Below are 22,642 nucleotides of genomic sequence, written 5' to 3' on the forward strand. Positions count from 1 at the left end.
AAGATAATAATAAAGAAATGCTTATGGTGTGACATGATATAAAAAAGCTAAATAGTTTATCTAAATTATGGTTATAGCTATTAAAAACAAGGACCAGAAGAGAACACCAAAATGTGCATATAGTAAGATCTGTTGCAATGATGAAGTTGAAGGTAAACTCTGGCTTTAATTCTAAACTAACTTAATGATTCTCTATTGGTATCTTCCCAAGATGACAGAAAAGCCTTAGCACTGAAAGCCCCAAATGAGTAACGTGATGGATGTCAGAAAGTCATTATGCTCAAAAGTCTAATACCAACACCTGAAGTCTCTCCCCATCTCTCAACAATTGGTGGGCTGCATTTTTCTAAGGTGCACACTAAGCATAGATTTATCTAGTTGCATTCAAGTATTCTTGTAACACAATAAAATAATCAGCCACTAGCCTATTATGGAAAACAAGATGATTCTCTCCAAACATTAAAATACAAAAGCTTAGGCATCTTTTTGTTACCCTTTAGGGCAATGAAGACTTCAGTGAAGGCTTCAGACACCTCTCTGCTTAAGAAGGCACTCTTTAGACTCTTAAACACAGAGGAACAAACTGAGGGTGGATGGGGGAGAGGGGAAAATGGGTGATGGGCACCTAAGGAGGGCACTTGGGATGAGCACTGGGGGTTGAATGGAAGCCAATCTGACAATAAGTTATATTTATAAATAAAAAAGGGCACTCTTTAATCAATCCCTCTCAGCAAATGCCATCTTAGTGCTCAATGTAACAGCTTTGAACTAGACAAAGTGATTCCAAAGACAACTATATAAAATCAGGGAGAAATCTGATTGGCCATAATAAAGCAAATAGATATAGACAAACGTACAGTCTATGCACAAGGCCTGCAAAACCTAGTGCTGCTTACGGAATCTACCTCTAGACATTAATCCCTATTTCTTGATCCCATTATTCAAAATGCTCTGGGCTTTGACCCATTATTCTTCCTCAAATTGTAGAAGCTACAATTTTATTTCTGCCTAGTCCCCTTGCCCTTTTTACCTATATTATTTGGTTGCTAAAGTCATTCCTGAAGTTTCCATGAGAGAAGCAAGCTGAATAATCAGTCATCACACCAGTATGCTTGTTAATCAAAAATTTGGCTTACCTCATTTCCATACACCATCAAATGATGAGTTGTAATGAGAGATTTGAAGACCACGACCCAACTACTATTAGTAGTTCTTTCAAATAAACTGTCTGCCAACTGTGGGATGTTCACATTCATCTCATTTGTGCACTGAATTAAGTCTGCAATTAAAAAAAAAAAAAAAGACTTACTCTGCAGCTTTAATTTATTATTAATGTCAGATGTGCACACTGACGGGAAAAATCTAACAGTGGAGCAACAATAGAGAGTTTGGAGAAGATATTAAAAATCTCTTAGGAGAATAATTGACACCACTATAATCCACCTGAGAAGAATTAGGAAGGATAATATTAATTACAAAGGATTAGGAAGAATAATATTGATTAGAAGGATATTGATTAGGATCATATAAAGGATCAATACCATTAAGTAAATCAAATTTCCTCAGAGTAATTCACCCTCAACTATTTTATTGATCTCAAAAAGAACTATTTTAAGGCCCTGTAGAACTTTCAGTTCTCTTATTACTCATAAACCCTCAGAACTACAATGTTAGTATTATTCATCCCTACCATTCAAAAAACACAAACAAACAGACATATAGAAGCATGAACAAACTGAAGGTCAAATGACCTTTATTAATATTCTCCCTAGAATGCTGTGTTTGTACTATAAGGAAGATAGAGCAGATATGTGGTCTGTGAGTGGGTAGGATCTCAGTTTATATAAAATTTTCATTCTTCTCACCCTTCAGTTTTACCATTAGCTCAGTTATCAGCTGATATCAACTAGCTAACTCTAACAAAACTGGAAATGAAGTGAAATTTCTTGTTGCATACAAGTCCAAGAAGAAATGATCCAAGAACTCTATTTGCTATTACTCTGAAAACAGCTAAAACAATCTAAGTTCCAATTTTATATTTCAAGTGGGAGAACATAACTATAAAATGGTTTAATATACAATTGTTTCAGCCCCGAAACTGGGGGCGGGGGGGGAGGGGGGGTGGCGGGGGAAGGCAGCTCTTAATAACCTCAGAGTTTTACCTCCAATCTACTTAAGGGATATTATTGGCAAATTCAGTGAAGAAAATATAAAATACGATCCAATTTAAAGAATAGAAAGGAAGAAATGAGTTGTTTCACTTGTAAAGTAACATATAAAAAATGTATAAATATCTCAGCTATAACTGTGGTAAAGGGAAAGAAACTAAAGTTATTCATGACTCATAAGTAGTTTGTCCATTTTTAATCTTCAGCACATAATGATTAAATAAAAATTCAAGTGACCTAACTTGGCCTTGATCACTAGCAAGAAACAGTAATGTAACTATGACCATTCCATCTGCTTACAATCTTTTAAAAACATTTCTTCTTATAGGTCCAATTATTATACAAAGTAACATTTGATAACAAATGAATTTTAGATAAGCAGTCACCCTAGCCAACAAAGCTTAAAGAACAAAGCACAAAACAGTCAAACAGAGCGCCCATGGAACAGAAGAATGACACAAGGCTTTCACAATTCATACTTGCAACAAAAATTAAATAGTACTTTCACAATTTGGTGTGTATGGTTCAGTTTCTGATAGTAAAAAAACACAATTTGATCTCTGCCTTCTCTGAATCTTCTTGAACAGTACTTCATACCTGTCCTACAGCACTAAATATATCACGTACACCTTATTCCCAAAGTTAAGCTTTCTCTGCCTCTCAAAAAATAATGAGGGCAAGGCATATATATCTGTCTTGGTCCTTTTGAATCCTTTAGAACTTGAAGCTCATTGATCAAGGTCTGAACCCAATTATAAGGAGTTATCTTAATTTTTTTCCTCCATTTATCTTGATATATCTGTATTTTTTCTTTTTTAATGTTTTATTTTTGAGAGAAAGAGAGACAGAACATGAGTGGGAGGGGCAGAGAGAAGGAGACACAGAATCTGAAGCAGACTCCAGGCTCTGAGCTGTCAGCACAGAGCCCGATGTGGGGCTCAAACCCACGAACAGTAAGATCATGATCTGAACTAAAGTTGGCCACTTAACCAACTGAACCACCCAGGCACCCCAGATATATCTATATTTTTCTATATCCTTCCAGAAACTATCTTGATAAGCTATTCAATTATTAAACATGTTTACTTCCCCATGATGGTATCATTTTATACACCTCAGAATCTTTTTTAGCTTTCAAAACTGAACTTGTCACAAAATTTGTCACAATACTACCCCAAAAGTGCTCCTACCTGTGTGTTTATATATACTCCGTACAGCCCATCAATAACTAAGTCTCCTAAATCTCCAGCCATTGTACTTGTTCCTCTCCATTACATGTCATTGCCAAAGCCAGAATTCAAGTCCTATTTATTTCCTAACCAGGAGGTACCACCTCTCCTGAAAGTATTCAGAAACTGGGGAGGGGGATTAACACACAGAGTTTTTACTGGCATTTAATATCAATGATGTGGGAAACTAACCATCCTGCAATGCACAATCAGCACTTCATAATTTAAAACTACTCTACCCATCGGGGTACCTGGCTGGCTCAATAGATAGAGCACGTGACTCTTGATCTCAGTGTCATGAGCCCAGGCCCCAAGTTGGGCACAGAGCCTACTTAAAAAAAAATTTTTTTTAAATAAATAAAACTGCTCCACCCAAAATTGTCCCCACTGAGAAATGTTGGACTGACTGGCTGCTTCACTTCTGATTTGGGGTCTCACTCACCTCACACCCCTAAACAGTCTCTAAACTGACCAAAGAATGATCTACAACACAACACTGTCACTGCCTAACCTCAGTGAGGTCCCTACTACATACAGGACGGCACACATTCTGTCCTTGTCAATAGCCTCCCTTCTTGACTTTTGGCTTCCAAAACAGAACCCACTCTCCAGTTTTCTCTGATGTACCTTGCTGTTTCACACCTGAATCTTTTCATTCTTACTCATTCTTCGAAATGAGTCGTGTTCCCTTTCACATTCTAAAGTACTCGCCAGTCACTAAAGCTGACACATAATCCTACACTACAGAATTATTCCATACTGTATCTACTTACAAATGATTTTCTTCTAACTAGTTTGAAAGACCTTAAAAGGAGGCTCCAAACATTTTTGTTAGCCATTTCCATACTCTTCATCACAGAGGTAAGTAAAATGCTACATTAGTCAGAAAGCCTGATCTGGGGTGCCTGGGTGACTTATTCAGTTGAGTGTCCGACTTTAGCTCAGGTCATGATCTTACAATTCATGAATTTGAGCCCCATATTGGGTACCACAATGACACTGCAAAGCCTGCCTGGGAATTCTCTCTCTCTCTCTGCCCCTCTCCCTCCCTCAAAATAAACTTTTTTTTTTTTTTTAGAGTCTGATCTTAAATGAAGCAAAAAGTAGATTTTAGTTTCAACAACTAGAGGATTTTACATATATTAGAATTTATACATTTTACCAGTGCTATGTAATCCCTCTGTGAACAGCTCTCTCCTGTGCATCACTTTGCTTCAGTTACACTGACGTCTCCTTTGCAGTGCCTCCCAAAGGCCAAATACTCTTACCACAGGTGCTCAGGACCTGCTGTTCTTTCTACCTAGAATATGCTTCTCCCAGATATCTACACTTCTTGCTCCCACATTTTATTCCTATAGATCTTTGCTCAAATGTCACCTTATCAGATAACTCTTCTGAATAATTATACAAAATTACAAAGCCTCAGGGCACTCTTCTACCTCCAAACCATCACTATCCACCCCCTTAACTCTTGTTTTGTCTCCAGAACACTTACCACCTAATTCATCTTACTGTATTTAATGTTTTTCTCTCTCAATCAAAATCTAAGTTCCAGGGGCGCCTGGGTGGCTCAGTCAGCTAAGCGTCTGACTCTTGATCTCAGCCCAGGTCATGATCTCACAGTTCATGAGTTCACAAGCCCCGCATTGGGCTCTGCGCTGACAGCGCAGAGCCTGCTTGGGATTCTCTCTCTTCCTCTCTCTGCCTCTCCTCCATTCTCTCTCTCTCTTTCTCAAAAAAATATAAACATTAAAATAAATAAATAAAATCTTAGAGCTCTTAAAAAAAAAAAATCTAAGTTCCATGTGGGCAGGGCTCTGTTTTGTTCTCTGCTATATCCCCTAAGGTCCAGAATAGTGCCTCATGTATAGTGGTCACTCATACTTTTTGATTCATTTTAATAAGCGTATTATTATAAGCATACACAGCCTTAGCATGACTTTTTTTTTAAAGGCATCCAAAATGGTATTTTTTACATAGACTAAAACCAACAATTTCAGACTATCTGCACAATCTGCTATTCCCAAAAGAATAAAGAACCTGAGCCCATTACATGTGGAAATTTTCAAATTTCAAATTTAAGAGTATCTAACAAATAAAGGTTATTATTTGCTTATGAAAACAATACTTTAGAAATTTCTACACTTTAGGAATGACCACATAAAAACTGAAGGATAACTCCAGAAACTAAAATATAGCACTTCACATTAAATGGGACAAAGAAATAAGCATTCATGTAGAGATTAGGAACCCAGAGTAGAGCAAATGCAAAACCAAAGTTATATAAATACTGCTGAGAAAAAATACTGAATCATTACACCAACTCTACAGACTATACTTCCCCCATAGTATTTTAAGCAGTTCTCCAGGCAGTAATTTTTCCTCCGCACAAGGTTTCTACTACAACAATAACCTGAAAATGCTTCCAAGTCTGAGCTCTAACAACTCAGGAAAAAAATGTTTTCCCACTTCTGACTAACCAAAAGCAAATAATTCCAAGTAAGAATCATGCATATTATGGGAATCTTGACAGCTACTGCTTTCCCTATTCTCAATTCAGAAGACTTCAGTTCTTAAAAACCACAAACTTGGTATTAAATTTCCCTTACCAATCGAAAGGGTTCCAAAATAGAAACACATCTTATATTTTCTTTTAGTTTTTTTCCCTTAAGAATATAAAAACTAAATACCTTCTTGAATTTTACATTATAAATAAGTCGTAAACCTCACACTCAAAAAAATTACTACATGGGATACAGGATCTATGCTTTAGGTACAAAGAGAATTTTCAAGAGGATTTCTAGTATTTAAGGTCAAGAAGAAAATAGGCCTACTAAGGAAATGAAGAGCATTTTTCCAGAGACAGTGGAAAAAACCAATTCCTACTATACAAACAAAATACTCTCCCTTTTACTATTTAATATGCCCTTCCAATGTCTGTGGCAGGTAGACATTAATTGTATCAACACAGGCAAGACTTGCCCAAAGGTTAGGTCACATGAGCTCACTACAAAGTAGTAACAAATTTACGACCAGAATTAAATTTTGTAAAAGATAAGGTGTTTAGAAACATATATACCAAGTGAATATCCAAATAGCCAATCTAGTGCAAGTACTAAACTTCTAATCAATTTAAAACAAAAATAGTAAAAAAAAAAAAAAAAAAAAAAAAAAAAAGTAGTGAAATGCAGAACAGTATTTTTGTATTCAGGGGAAAATGTTCAACAAAATAAACTTAGTAGTAACCAATTACCAAATGGCTTCATTAATGTTACAGCCATATTCCTAGTGCAGGCCACTAGCCTATACACATCTCCCAAGGCAAAGTTCACTAACTTTAGAAACTTAAGCCACTTAGGGTTCACTTTCACAACTCAGGAAAACACCATCAGCAGAATGTATAGGGTCTCAAGTTCCCAACTGTACAGGCATTCACTAAGCTATATCAAAACTGTGCTGATACCCAAGTAGATTTTTTAATAAATAAACTTGGCCAAAAATAATAGTAAAAAACAAAAAAACCTACAATGTATCATAATCACTCAGCCAAATGCTACTATCTCTTTCAAAATGATCACTCTGAAACCTACTGGTTTTTTTGGTGTGTATGTGTATCTACCTCGTAAATTTTGAGGATTAGTTAATGCTACTGGAACTACAAAGGAAATGCTCAACAAATACTGGTAATTAAGTACTACTATATAACATAAGATATACCTATGTCACATACATTACTAAACATCTGTAGTTTAAACAATTCAAAATTTCTATGTTTTATATCAATTACATTTTCCTACTGTTAACCCCCCTTCACCCATTTCTCCCACCCTCGTTCCCCACCTCTTGCAACCACCAATCTGTTTCCTGTATCTATGAACTTTTATTAGATTCCTCAAATAAGAGAGAGAACATAGTATGTGTCTTTCTGTCTGACTTATTTCACTTAGCATAATGCCTTGGAGGTCCATCCATGATGCTACAAATGGCAAGATATCATTCTTTTCATGGCTGAATAATATTCCACTGTGCATATACCACAATTTCCTTATACATTCATCCATCAATGGACACTTAGGATGTTTCCATATCTTGGCTATCATACATAATACTGCAGTGAACATGAGGGTACATGTATCTTTTCAAGTTAGTGTTTCCATTTTCTTCAGATAAATACACCAAAGTGGAAATGCTGGATCATATAGTTCTATTTTCAATTTGATGAACCTCCATGTTTTCCACAGTAGGTACACCAATTTACAGTCCCACTAACTGTGCACAAGAACTCCCTCTTCTCTACATCCTTGCCAACACTTGGTATTTGTCTTTTTGATAAAGGCCACTTTCCCAGGAGTGAGGTAATAACTCACTGTGGTTTTGATTTGTATTTCCCTGATGATTAATGAAGTTTAGCATCTCTTTACATTCCTGTTGGCTATCTGTATGTTTTCTTTGAAAAAAATGTCTATTCAGATCTTCAGTCACTTTTTAATTGAATTGTTTGGTTTTTGGTTTTGACTTGTATGTGTTATTTACCTATTAGCCCCTTATCAGATATGACTTGCAAATATCTTCTCCCATTCAGTACACTGCCTTTTGGTTTTGTTGACCGTTTCCTTTGTAGTGCAAAAGCTTTTTAGTATTATGCAGTCCCACCTATTTTTGCTTTTGTCGCTTCTGCTTTGTGTGTCAGATTCAAAAAGTCATCCCCAAAACCCATGTCAGGGAGTTTACCACCTCTTTTCTTCTAGGAGTTTTGTGATTCCAGGTCTTACATTCAGGTCTTTAATCCACTTTTTATTTAATTTGTGTATGGTTAAGACAGTGGTCAAGTTTCTTTCTTTTGCATGTAGCAGTCCAGGTTTCCCAGCACCATTTGATGAAGAAACTATTCTTTCCCTAATGTATATTCTTGGCTCCTTTGTCATAAGTTAATTGATCATATATGCATGCATTTATTTGTAGGCTCTCTATTCTGTTCCATCGATCTATATGCCTACTTTTATGACAATACCATACTGTTTTAACTGTTTCAAACATTTTTATTTTTTAAATGTTTATTTATTTTGAGAGAAAGAGAGTGGGGAAGGGGCAGAGAGAGGGAGAGAGAGAATCCCAAGCAGGCTCTGCACTGTCAGCATAGAGCCCAACGCAGGGCTCGATCCCACAAACTGTGAGATCATGACCTGAGCCGAAATCAAGAGTTAGACCCTTAACTGATAGAGCCACCCATGCACCCCAATACCATACTGCTTTAATTACTATAGCTTTGTAATATAGTTTAAAATCAGGGAGGGTGTGTGATGCCTGCAGCTTTGTTCTTCTTTCTCAAGACTGCTTTGGCTATTTATGTGTGGTGGTTGTTTTTGTGTAGTTTCATACAAATTTAAGAATTATTCTATTTCTTTGAAAAAATGGCATTGGAATTTTGATAGGAATTGCACTGAATCTGTAGATTGCTTTGGGTACCAATCCATGAACGCAGAGTATCTTCACATATGTGTTTTCCTCAATTCCTTTCGTTAAGCCCTGTAGTTTTCAATACAGGCCTTTCACTTCCTTTAAGTTTATTCCTAGGTATTTTTCTTCTTTTTTGATTCAATTGTAAATGGGATTGTTTTATTTCCCTAGTTCATTATTAGTACACAGAAATGCAACAAAATTTTGTGTATTTTTTATCCTAACACTTTACTGAATTTTATTAGTTCTAACAGTTTTTTTGATGAAGTCTTGAGGGTTTTCTATATAATATCATGTCATCTGCAAACAGTGACAGTTTAACTTTTTCCTTTCCAACTTGGATTGCCTTTAATTTCTTTTTCCTGCCTAGTTGCTCTGGGTAGGATTTCCAGTACTATGTTGAATAGAAGTGGCAAAGAGTGGACATTCTTGTCTTGTCCTTTCTTGATTTTAGAGGAAAGACTTTGAGCTTTTTACTGCTGAATAGGATGTTCGCTGTGGGCTTATACTTTTTGCAACTGCCTTCAGAATCAATTTCAATAACACGACCAATTTCTTCAGTCATCTGGAAAATTGGAGATACACTGAATCTGGAAGGCAAATTCAGTAAATCATCAAATGTTGCTTCATTGATCAGATCTTCGACATCTTTCCTGGGTAGGAGTACAAATAGGTAGGAACAAATATTCACCAAGAAACAGTAACAAAAATAGCCAAGAAACAGCAGACAAATTTCTGAACCTGTGCTTTTTAAAAATACCAGCAACATTATTCTCATTTAGCAAAAAGTTGAAAGTATTTCTAAAACATGCTAGTTGAAATCAGACTTAAGCCCAAAGAATTATACACAGAGGCACATCTGCCCTTGTCATAAGTGTCAAATGTCTGAGAATTGGAATGCATGGTTTTATACCTTATTCCACTCAATTTTTTGTGTAAGGGGTAACAAATTAAGATGTAACTTACCATTTTATCTTTATAGTTTGCGGGTACTCTGTGTGAAACACAATGCTACACTTTTGCCTAATTCCCATTAGAACTAATTCAGAAATAGGGTCTTCATAGATTAACTTATGCCTTAAGAAAAAAAAAAATCTAACCAACTTATTAATTTGATGTGAAGATAAAAAACTGGGGAAAGACTTACATACTATAGAATTCAGTACAAGTAGCAAAGATTGAGTTAATTTGAAAAGAGGAGAGAAGGGTGCATTTCAAAGTATTAATAAGGAATAAAGATATCCGAATGGCTTTGATAAAAGTGCTATGAAGTTAAAGGAACTAAGTTACAATGTAAGAGGACATGTTCAATAATGGAGGAAATAGTTCATTACATGACAGTGGTCTGACAATGAAATACTATGAGGCCAACAAACACAGGGCAAAAAAAGCTGACAAGGGAAAAATGCTGATAGTTCGTTAAATCAAAGCCATGTTAAAGATCAATACACAGTAAGATTTCATTTTTAAAATTGTAAGTATATAATATTTTCTGATATATACTGATATGCCTAAATAGGTTGATGCAAAAACAACTGAACACTTTCAAACTTATTCAGCAACTAAGTTATATATGAACAGTAATAAAAATCAATATGTAAAGAACTATATCACTATTATTTAATTTTACAAATCTCAATAAGCACCTCTCATGTCACACATCAAATACCAATCCTGTACCAACTTATTAACTGGATGTGAAGGTAAAAACTGGGGAAAGACTCACGTACTACAGAATGTTCAGTACAAGTAACAAGGACTGAGTTAATTTGAAAAGAGGAGGGAAGGATGCGTTTCAGAGTATTAAAAGTAAATAAAGATATCCAAATGGCTTTGATAACAAGTACTATGAAGCTAAAGGAGCTAAATCAATGCACAAGGACATTCCAGACCCTCTGGGGCATACCATGATCAATGGCAGAAAGGACAGCCACACGTGTTCATTTACTTCCTCAAGCATGTGAGGAAGAGGTGATACACGCACAAGAGTTGCATGGCAAGACAGCTGAAATCTGGTAGCCACTGTTCCATTAAGTAGGCCAATATGGAACAAAAGTTCAAGCTCTCACCATGGTAGAAGGCCCTTAAGTTATCTCCAAAACCCACCAAGTAAGGAAGGCAAAGGCCCACTTTACTAAAAACCAAAACAAAACAAAAACATACAGCAGCTGCAGGAAAAACCAATCTGTGAGCACAACTAGATATGCTATTTCTGTCACTGTGTTCTCTGCAAAATTAACGAAAGATTCACAAATATGAAAACTAAGAAAAATAAAGATAACTCTACAATTTGGTGATAGTACATGTTATATTTAACCTGTTTATTCCATGGTAAGTGTTTCTTTCCTTTTAACTGATTTTTTTAATCACCATGTAAAACAAGGTTTTCTTCCCTTAAAACTATTCAACAGAAAAATTACTATAACCATGCCATTACAAATTCATTATCTGGCTATCCCTATTTACTTTAAACAAAGTTTTTTTAAAGACGCATTAACTCTAAAAGACCTCTATCAGTGCTAATTTCAGGTGCTTATGGAAGCCACCCAAAAAAATCCAATTTTTGTAAATAGAGGAATAAAAAATTTGACATATTTAGAAAGTATTTCTAAGTCTGCAGCATATGTGGGATATATCACATAAATGTCAAGTGTTGTGTTTTCAGAACACTTTAAAAAACAACAAAAAACAAAAGACTGACCTCCTCTATAACTGTAGGAGAGGAAAGAAATACAACTAAGGAGGGAATACCTAAGAATTCAGATGAAGCTAGGTAAACAAAGTCAACCCTAAGATACTCTACATTAGTATCTGGCTGAAACTTAGCCTCTTAAGTGATAGTGAAAACAAGCCAAGTTTGCTGAACTGTCTATACTTTAATTTTAAAAGTGCAAAATAAAGTGTTTTAGTTAATGGAAACATTACGTAACAGCTCTAAAATTGTAATCAATATACAAGTGTCTTTTTCAAATCAGCCCAACCTATGTCTCTTAAAATCATCTATCTTTATTTATGCATTTGCCTCTTCACCCACAAATCTTTTATAAATACATATATCTTATGAGAGCTGAAGATTTAAGTCATAAAAATGCTCTATAGAAAAACACATACTCTTTGAATACTCTCAGAACTCACTACCAATGATTTATATTTTCCAGCAAAAAAGGTCATTCTTTTTTCCCCCATTATCAAAATGTTTTAGCTCCTATATAAGCATTCTTAATATTAAAAAAAAATCTGAAAACCTACAGCTTCTCCTGGGTGTTCTGGTGTATTCTGCATTCCTACCACTAGATGGCAGACTGTACAGAGAAACAGTAAGACTCTAGGAAGAACACAGGTGGGTTCAGGTTTATCTCAATTTGAGACTGTTTAGGATTCCATTCTAGTACTCCAAAGTGGTGATTTCCAAACCTTGACAACCTAGTCCCATCCCAGATTCCAAATAAGGATCTTAGGGGTGAGGAAAATCATATGTGAGTAAGTACTACCCCCAAAGGCAACTATTACTTCTGTTAATTTTTAATTTACCAGAAAAATGTAAGATGATAAAGTTACCTAACAGAATAAAACACGTGGCTTGATATAAGAATAAAAAAATATTTATTTATAGGAAAACAAAATGAAAGCATTACAGTGATCCAACATATAAAAACACCACTTCCACAATATAAACAAAGGTGTTTTCCTTCCCTTCTTTGAAGATCTGAAGTTTCAGAATCATCATCCTACCTGCAGGAAAGGAAACATGTAAGTATCAAGTAATTTAAGAGTAAATACAAAAATTACAAATTCTGTCTTTTTGCATTACATTTTAAGAACTTAATACTTCATCAGCCCACTTAAGAAGACATAACCAGGATTCTTAAAAATAATCTAATACTGGATCAGAAACACAAAAAATGATTTCCTAAGCAAAATAAAAGGTCAAGTAACAACTCATTGCGAGTACTGCACTTACCTCCATCAAGGCTGTAAACCAGAAGAACAGTCCAGGGGAGCAGGAAAAAATGAAAAGAATTCCTTCATTCCAACAAGACCAAGAAAAAGGAATCAAAGCTTGACAAGTTCCTCAAATGCAGATCAGAGTACTATGTAGGAAAAAAAATTATCTGTGGTCCAAGGAACTGGGACTAAGTATGGAGAAAAGTATGTTATTAGTAGGAGGTGATCAAGTGTCCTGGTTTTCCTGAAACAGTTCTGTTTTACACCTATTGTCTCAGTGTCCCATTCAAATAGCACATCCTTTCACTCTCAAAAGTGACCCAGTTTGGAATATAAATTATATGTCACCCTAGTTATAAGTGACCTAATAAAAGTCTACATGTAGCTAAGGAATTAATACACTACCACCATGTACTCCTAGGGTATTTGTATTTTCTTTCTGAAGTGCTATATTGTCCTTCTCCAGCCTTTTTTTTTTTTTTTAATTTTTTTTTTCAACGTTTATTTATTTTTGGAACAGAGAGAGACAGAGCATGAACAGGGGAGGGGCAGAGAGAGGGAGACACAGAATCAGAAACAGGCTCCAGGCTCTGAGCCATCAGCCCAGAGCCTGACGCGGGGCTCGAACTCACGGACCGCGAGATCGTGACCTGGCTGAAGTCGGACGCTTAACCGACTGCGCCACCCAGGCGCCCCTTTCCAGCCTTCTTAAAACACAAACAAGCTTCGATTCTATTTGTTTTGTCCTCTCACCCTCAACCCATGGGCATTTTCCTAACATCAATCTCTGGTTCTATTTGTTTCACCCTGAGAAAATTATCTCCTAACTTGAGCAAAAACCTCTATGCAAAGCATTCTCAAATTTCTTCTCTGAAAACCAGTCTAAGGTTGTCTGGGGAATTGGAGATACTAGAAAATTTCACCTCTATATGCGAAAATATTTGATGCATGAAAAAAGAGGATCATCTCAACTATAACCTGAGTGTCCCTTTTTTGTTTTAAGCAATCAATATTTATCCTTTACTCTGTTAAAATAAATTCAGGAATATTTTGTTTTCCAGTGTCTTCCACAATGTGTGACATGATGGTATAAATATTTATAGATTTATAGGTGACACAAAAGCCTATTTCTCCATTCATAATACTGGTTGCGGGGGGGAGGGGTAGAAAATAACAGGCAAAAAGTCATACCTAAGTTATACTATAACAGCCCAGCCTATGTCTTAAAAGTAAGTAAGTTAGGTAGGAAGCCCAAAGATTTTCATGGCTTTTCTAAACAATTTAAATTATGCCTAGTCATAGTGAATAATAAATTGCAGTTAGACTCTCTGGGACTGTGCACCTCATCCAGAAAACACAACATGTTCATGTCCTGGATGCAATTAGAATAGATGGAACAATATATTCCACCTTCCCATAGCCTTGCAAACCTTAGTATGAGCAAGTAGAAATTCCATATATTCTACAATATTCATCATATGCCAAATAGTCTTAGGAGTTAGAAATTTGCAATAGTCGACAAAGTTGCTGCCCTCAGGATGCTTATACACTAGTGGGGAGACACAATCAATAAACAAATGAACAAATATATGTCAGATGGTGATACATGGCTAAGGATTTCTTAGCACTTAAGGAGTATAGGACACGTGTTTGGGTAGGTTGCTAATTATACATGATAATCAGGAATCTTTGGATAAACAGATTTGAAAATCACAGTAACAATGCTCATGTGTCACCAGTTGCCTCTATGGAACTGACTACCATGATCAATTACATCTCCCAGAGAGTGGGGAAGTATGAAGGTATCCTATTCATTCTGTATCACACATGTCTGCTCCACCCTTGCCAAACCACCCTTGCCAAACCAAAGTCTCATTGAACAGAAACCTTCTCTTGTTGATTCTACAAAGCCTCCAGTTTCATGTAGATTAAGTAGGGACTGGGAATCTCGTTTATTTATTCACGCACTTCACCATTAAATCAAAGTGACCTTGTGTCAAAATTACACCAGCCTTTTACTACAGTTCATTAAATTCCGCATTTGTGGCAAGCAGGTATCAAAAGACCCTTCTAAACCATTAACAAATGAAGGCCTTTTCTAAAAAATCTTTTTTTCAAACCGCTGTAAACAGTAATGACATATACAGCCAGAAAATAGTTAAGCACCAAATAATAAGCTATCTACACAGCTTTAAGTTTCAAAATAATGCTCTGTAAGTGAAAACTATGAGTTACTAATATTATAAATCTCCATAAAATGAAGTAGAAGTATTTTTCCTAATAAGCCTTAAACTTAAGCCTTTAAGTTTCTACAAGAAGGAATAATCACTAGGAGTGTTTCAACAAAAAATATCTCCACCCTCACACGTTTCGTAACTATACAACTGTTCTAAAATTCCATTATGGCCCATGTTTGCCTATTTCTCAGCATAAAAGACAATTCATCCTCTGACAAATCCCCTTCTTAAAAGTCATACCTTTTGAGATAAAATTTTGTTTTATAAGCTAGCAAAATCAAAATTGAAGATGTTACTTTTTTTAACATAAAAATTCCATATAAATTATGCCTCAATAATGCTGATTAAAGGAAAAAAACTCCCACCAGTTTGAATCTAAAAGTTCAAGTTCAGGGGCACCTGGGTGGCTCAGTCAGTTGAGCATCTGACTTTGGCTCAGGTCATGATCTCACGGTTTGTGGTTTTGAGCCCTGTGTTGGGCTCTGTGCTGACAGCTCAGAGCCTGGAGCCTGCTTCGGATTCATGTGTCTCCCTCTCTCTCGCTCTCTGCCCCTCCCCCGCTCACACTCTGTCTCTGTCTCTCTCAAAAATAAATAAATGTAAAAGTCCAAGTTCAGCCATAAAGTGTTTGGTGATCTAAAGAGAATTTTTTTTTTTAAACTTTGTTCATTTAGAGAGACAGAGAAAGTGCACCAGTGAGAGTGGGGGAGGGGCAGAGAGAGAGACAGAGAATGCCTCCACTGACAGCATGGAGCCTGCTTAGGATTCTCTCCCTCCCTCCCTCCCTCTCCCTCCCTCTCTCTCTCTCTCTCTCTCTCTCTCTTTTTCTCTCTCTCTCTCTCTGCCCCTCCCCCACACGCTCGCAAGTGTGTGTGTGCGTGCGCATGCTCTCTCTCAAAAATAAACATTAAAAAATAAGTTGACAAGATCACAACTTATTCTGCACACTGCACAGTTAATTATGGATTTATTTCCCCTAAATATAGGCTTTAAGTATTTCTCAATACAACACATTCCCATAAACAGACTTCTGCTGCTAGAAAATTTAGAAACAAAAAATTTAACACAACATATATTGTACATAACACAGTGGTTTTTTATTTAGTTCTTCTGCTCCTATGTACCAATGATAACAATACTAATAATAAAAGGCTAAGAATAGTCTCAGTTGATTCTTTCATACAAGTAGCTATCTATATTTAGGTATATAGACAATATCACATATATTTTCAAAATCTATATTCCATCTGTAGACAGACATCTAAATAGTCCCTTAAATTTCTGAGATAATTTATCTTTCTCTTGGTTGTGAAAAGGCAATATAAATCTTAAATGGTCTAAAGTAGCAAAGAAAAATTTAACCACCTTTCTCCCTTTCCTATAATATCAACCTTTCACCAATTTCCCTTTTGCTATGATGACAAAAGCCCCTCAAATAAGGGGCTACCCAACTAAAAGGCTACCACTTTGAATACTACTGCTTTTCAAGTATGATCTCTTTCTAAACTTGACAAATATTGGAGAACATTAACTACCTTTTTGTTTCACTGCTATATTGGATACCTTCCAGAAAGAATCAGATTGACAGATGGAAAAAAGGGGTGTCTATTTTTAGTTCTTTCTATTCTTTTAAAGTTTGTTTCTTCCTATTAGAGCTCTTTTCTGACTTACATTCATTTGATAATCTATCCTAAGTACTATTCATTTCTAATCTCTGCTTCAGTGATGATGAAGGTGCTCATCTCACTATCTCTAAAGCTCTGTTCTAGGCTCTCCCATTTCTTTACATGGTGCCATCCATTTCCATGTGCTAGGACTATACTGTAACAGGATGAAGTGACATCAGAATGAGCAAAGGATGTAGAATCAAATTCCAGATCATTATCATTATGACTTCAGGCAAGTTAATTAGCCACTCACTTTCAATTTCTCTGTATTAATAGGAATAAAATTGCCCTTCACAAAAGTATAGGAACATATTTAGAGTATTTAATAAGCTTTAAATATTACAAATATTGTTAGTTTTACTTAGTATCCTATTTTACTGATGAGTTTTCCCTCATCATTTTTCCAATACAGTATTGTGAAACTACTTCCAAATCAATGACTTCTGCACAACCTTCTTTAGAAGGTTTATAAAACTAAACTTCCTCAACTGGAAAATGTAACCATAGTTACATGCATACATGGCAAAATCTTTACACATGCAGATCTCTCTATGCTTTACAAAGTTTCTTCATATCCTTAGTTTTCTATTACAATAGCCTTGTGATGATGCAAGGGATGCTCTGTTATCTCCATGGTAAAGATTTAAATACTTGCCTATCTAAGTAACACAATACAGTGGCTGTGTTGGAACTAGATTCTTTAAAACAGTAATCTTTCCACTAGAGGGATAAAGATACACACATATTTTCTCTCAATTCTCTCTCTTCAATCCAAGTAATCTTGTCATCACCTTCTCTTCTAAAATTCATACATCTCTCTTTTTATCTCTCATAAATCTAATTCCCAGTACAGACAGTAACCACTTCTTGTTTGGTACAGTATTTTCTGCTCATTGTCATCATCTTCATTCTGGCTTCATTCTTGTCAACTGAAGATGACAAGATATAAGGAAGGCATCGTATCATTCAAACCAAGTTCACAAGGAACAGGTTTCAAGAGTTTGGGACATCTCCATCTCCAAGTGCCTCAGAAACTGTAAGCTTTAATTTAGAAACAACCTTTAAAAAGCTGAGAATGTTATAAAACAAAGTCAATTCACCAGATTTCAGGTGAGGAGGACTAACATGATTTAACATGAAGAACACATAAAGCAGTTTTCCAGTCCTCGGGCCCAGAGATGTAATCATTACCAATTCTAAGAAATAGCAAAAGAGAAAAACTATGTTTAAAAAAAAAAAAAAGCTACAGGTTAGTCACTAAGTTAAGAAAACATAACTCTGATGGAGAAGCTCAAAGAAAAAAGCAATTCTAGGTTAAGTCTACAAGCCCCAAAATAGGAAGCAGCTTAAAAGGTTTCCATCTCCTGTTAAGAAGAAATGCTTTTCACCCTGCACAGCACCTTCCAGCAGTTTATCGAGGAATGTCTCAGCCTCCTGAGCTGCTCTCTAAATAGCTTTCTAACTTAGCTGTCAGTTACAACTCTGTAACTAATTTTTTTATGATTGATCTTTATTGCCACTCAGGTGTGTTGTGGGATGATTCTGGGATGTGCTAGAGAAATTACCTAAAAATAATGCCTTGGTCCACTCTAGGTCACCAATTCAAAACAATATTTTCCAAGAATATGAACAAAAATAGGCAAGTGTTCATACTGTACCAAGTCTAAAAGTTTGTACTGGATACCTAACACAAATTCCAAACCTGGTAACTAATACACAAGTAAGTAGTTGTGAAATAAAGTTACAAAAGCTAATGTTGAGAAAAGAAAAAGGGGGGAATACTGCACGCTAAACCATAATTTCCCATCATTTAACAGCTGGTTTTACTTCTCAAAGTATAAATTGGCCTAAGGATGATGTGGTTACATCTTCCACATCTGAAAATACAAGACAAAGTGATCATATAAAGAACACACCAGATCTTTCCTCCAGTTTCATACCAAAAGATTAAATGCAGCTATCTTATAACCCTCATGAATATGCAGTTAAACAAAAATTGCAGAGCAATATACTCAATTTTGTATTTACCAACAAATCTTCACACTAGCCTTATAAAATTGAAACCAGACCAATTCCCCCATGACAGCTCCCCTGAAATAAAGCTAATAACTGAAATTAGTGAAATCGGTTTTGTTTGCTACTCACCTAATATAAATGCTACAACTTTCCAAAATCCTGCCCCTCTTTCCAAAGATGCTATCTGCAGACAAACTTGTCAGTTAGAAAAGGTATCAGCAACTATTAAAACAAGTTTCCTAGATATAATTATGAATTGAATACAACTAAAGATTATTCTAAACTACACCAGTAAATTGCTTATTTAATTTCAAGTCACAAAATGTTAAAAAAAAAAAAAATGGCCAAAGAGAAAGCACCACACTGTATTTGAAAGTCAACTCAAAACTAACTACATATACAAGTAATGGAAGCGAAAAGGTTGAGACCAAAAATGAGGAAGCAGCTAGTCAGAAAAACCAATGCAACGTTGGCCTATTCTAGAATTTTTGTATTAATAAGTAGACATAGCCAACCCTCATCCACAATATGTATACAGTATACATATACGTCAGAAACAAAGTCCTTTCAACAAGCAAATAAATTAAGAATCTTTGAAACAATAATGCTTAGAAGAATCCAATGGTTCTAAAGTTAAGGAATAAAAATACAGTTTGAGAAATAATTCACAAACTCATCATGTAACCAAATAATTTTAAGATGGTGTTACTATATGTAAGAGCACATGGTGATGGATTAGTGATGCTCCATTATATACCCATAACTGATCTCCTATTATGATCAACAGCCACCAAATGCAAGATAATTACCCAGTGTAGATCATTCAGTCTACGGCAATAGTTAAGGCATCACCACCCTAACCTTTTTTAGGTATCAATTCATAATCCTGGAACAAACACTATGACCTGATCAAATGATCCAACTAGCTCAAGACCAAGACCATACATATCTGGATATTTTCAATACAAAGATGAATTCTATCCAAGAAGTATTTCACATTTAAAAAACAAAAAACTGTTAACTAAATAGTACATTAGCTCAGGACACTAAGTCCATTATCTCCATGAAAGATTTATTTAATATTTACTAAGGTACTATTACACAATTACACCAGGCATTACATTCTGGGTACTAGGGATACCAGGATAAATAAAGCTGAGTCCCTGTTTTCAGGAGATAAACATGCACAGAGTTAAGAAAGAAAACGAAAAAATGGGCCTCTACAGAAGGACAGGGGAACAATTTGATTACAAATGCTACCCAAGTATGCCTCATTTGGCAGGGTGTAGTGGGAAATAGAAGTGTCCAGTCATCCTTCACCAAACCAGGACATCCTACCCAAGCATGCTTGCCCAAAGGGGCAAATCTGAAAAAAAGATAAACATCCTATAGTCAACCTGACTGACTGAAGTGAAAAAGTGTGGAAAAGCAAGCACGAGACACAGATTGAAAGGCTAGTAGGCAGTCTCTTATTATCAACTATCCTTTGTATTATTCCCATTTTAAAGAACACTAGAAGAAAATTCTCATTTTTGTTGGCAATTTCCTCCTAAAACGAAGTCACAAAAAACAGTGCTGCCCCTTCATCCCAATGACAGTAAGATATACAAGTTCAAACTGTTTTTCAAATGATGATGATATGATGGTAGGCAGGGCACTCCAATGGAGATGGAAGCAAAAGCTCATATAGAAACTGTCCATAGTCTTAGTTTTCAAAGCACTAAGCCAAGAACCCAAAAGCTAGAGGGACACAAATATATAACATCACAGAACAGCTGAGCAGGGAGACAATTTAGAAAATAAGAAAAGTAAGTAAGGGATTTTCCTAAGGTCAAATGGAGCTGGGGCAGACCCCCCACCTCCTCCCATATTTCAGTTCAGGGATTATTCCTCTTGAAGCACATTAATAATTTAAGAAGCAAAGGAAGTGCTGTTTCCAAATGTAATCTTACGTATTTATGAAATTGTATTTCTCAAAGAAAGATTTTCTCCTAACAATATCCCATTCCCTAAAAGTCCTCTGTGAGCTAAGAAGTTCTTCAAATCGCCTGACTTCCCTTCAAGGTTGTTCACTGAATTTTAATGGTAAAATTTATTCTCTATTTCCTTTTCCTAGTAGAGTCTCAATTTATGTAAGGATTGTGTTATGGTGCAAGACAGAAAGGATTCTTTAAATCTTATTAGCTATTATGCCTATAATGCAAGTTATGTCCTAATTAAATTGATTTGATCAGATTTTGTGAAACACCAAAGACTGAAAAGTCACCTTAAACTTTTATAAAATCTCTATGTCCAGATCAAAATTAGGTATGTATCATTTCTGTTTGGAAGACTTTTTCATTAATTCTTGAGAAATCTATGGACTCAGAAATCCAGAAACCTTAGATACTGCCACTATTAATGCAGTCTGTAATAATTAAAGTAACATAAAAAGCATAAAGCAGCAAAATCCCATTTCCAACTTCAAGATCAGCCAAACTCCTTGTCTTCTGTATTTTAGCACTAGTGACAGAAAATAAAGATATAATACAATTTTGAAAATCAGCTCTATAGTAACCAGAAGCTACCTGGAGATGAGATATATCTAAAGGTTTTATGATTAAAAACCATACTCCACATACTCACAATTTTTTTTTTAAATGATAAAAACCATACTCCTCAAATGCTCCAACTGTATTTCTCCTTACTCCCAAACCAATCTCTTTTCTGGCTCCACAGCACCCCATTCACCCTCTACAATTAGCTAAACAGACTCCTTTGTTCCCCAAACACACTTCCAGCCTTCCTACCTTCAAATGTTTGCTCATGTTGTTTTCCCCATCTCAAATACCTACTGTTCCTGACTACTTCTCATTTAGGGTCCAGTTCTCTCCCTTATCAAAAGCAGTATCTTTCTCTCCTATGATTTTCAACAACATCGACATGAATTTTATCTCACATTACCTGTTAATACAGCTATCTGTATATATCACCTTCCCTACTAGACTGAAGATGTGATCAGCAATTTCACTTTTGGATTTCTCAATAATCTCAAACACAGTAACTCAGATACACAGTAGACACTCACGATGCAATTGCTAATGAGCATATTAATTTCTACAAAACTAGCTAATAAAGTCTTGTTTGGTACAGATCCAGCTTTAGAAAACCTATGAATGACTGATAATATATCATTTGCAGATAAACAGATGTCAGCAATTAAACCACATAAATCAAACATGCCTCCAAGAATCTTGTGACTAACTGGTTTATCAAATCTTTTCTATTCATAGTGGTCATCATCATATGATGATTGTTTGTGTTTAAGTTCATTCATAATTTGGAACTCAAAAAAATTCAAAAGCCATGAAGATTAGTGTACCTGATTTTATTTAGCAACCCAAACCACCACGTATAGCAATATTCAGAAGTCCAATTTCATATGCCAAAGTCATCTAACCCCCTGCACAAATGGCAACAGGATTGTACATTCCTTCCTTCCCTATCCCTTTCAATAACCCTACCACAAATTACCTAGGAAAGGAAAGAACACTTCCCCAGTTCCATAGCACTGGCATCTAAAGCTAGGAGAGCAGCTAATAAGCAGGAAGAAAGGGAACCCTAAAAGGAGGATTTGGAGAAAAGGGCTACAGAAGACCAGATCTATCAAAGTAACTCCTGCCCCAATAAGACCTTTAATGGTTCCCTCTCCAGCCTCATCTCCCTCTTACTCTTATGAACACTTCGCATTCCACCACAAAGAACTACTCAAAAATTTCCCCAAACACATCATAATGCTCTTTCTCACCTCTATTGTCACTGCACATGCTAAATTACTTAGACAAAACTTTGTCCATCTGGCAAATCACTATTCGTCCTTAAAACCCATTAGGCTCCTCTATGAAGCTGTCACTAACCTTCAAAATTAATTACTCCAGCCCCTA

General features: G+C 35.7%; 1 protein-coding gene and 1 long non-coding RNA gene across 17 annotated transcripts in view; both read right to left on the reverse strand.

The window, feature by feature from the left end:
• PICALM (phosphatidylinositol binding clathrin assembly protein) overlaps positions 1-22,642 on the reverse strand; it is a 100,113-nt gene that overhangs the window by 65,435 nt on the left and 12,036 nt on the right. For all 16 annotated transcript variants that reach the window (XM_053203754.1, XM_027039964.2, XM_053203755.1 and 13 more), the window contains exon 2: positions 1,137-1,279. In XM_053203754.1, coding sequence (XP_053059729.1) covers positions 1,137-1,279 — 143 coding nt within the window. The remainder of the gene's footprint in view (positions 1-1,136; positions 1,280-22,642) is intronic.
• LOC128311880 (uncharacterized) lies at positions 9,154-13,266 on the reverse strand. The gene is made up of 2 exons (XR_008290530.1): positions 12,816-13,266; positions 9,154-12,586 (listed from the first exon to the last, which is right to left on the reverse strand). It is a non-coding gene; the product is annotated as an uncharacterized LOC128311880 (long non-coding RNA).

The sequence above is a fragment of the Acinonyx jubatus genome, chromosome D1 (genome assembly GCF_027475565.1).
Source record: "Acinonyx jubatus isolate Ajub_Pintada_27869175 chromosome D1, VMU_Ajub_asm_v1.0, whole genome shotgun sequence".
NCBI lineage: Eukaryota > Metazoa > Chordata > Mammalia > Carnivora > Felidae > Acinonyx > Acinonyx jubatus.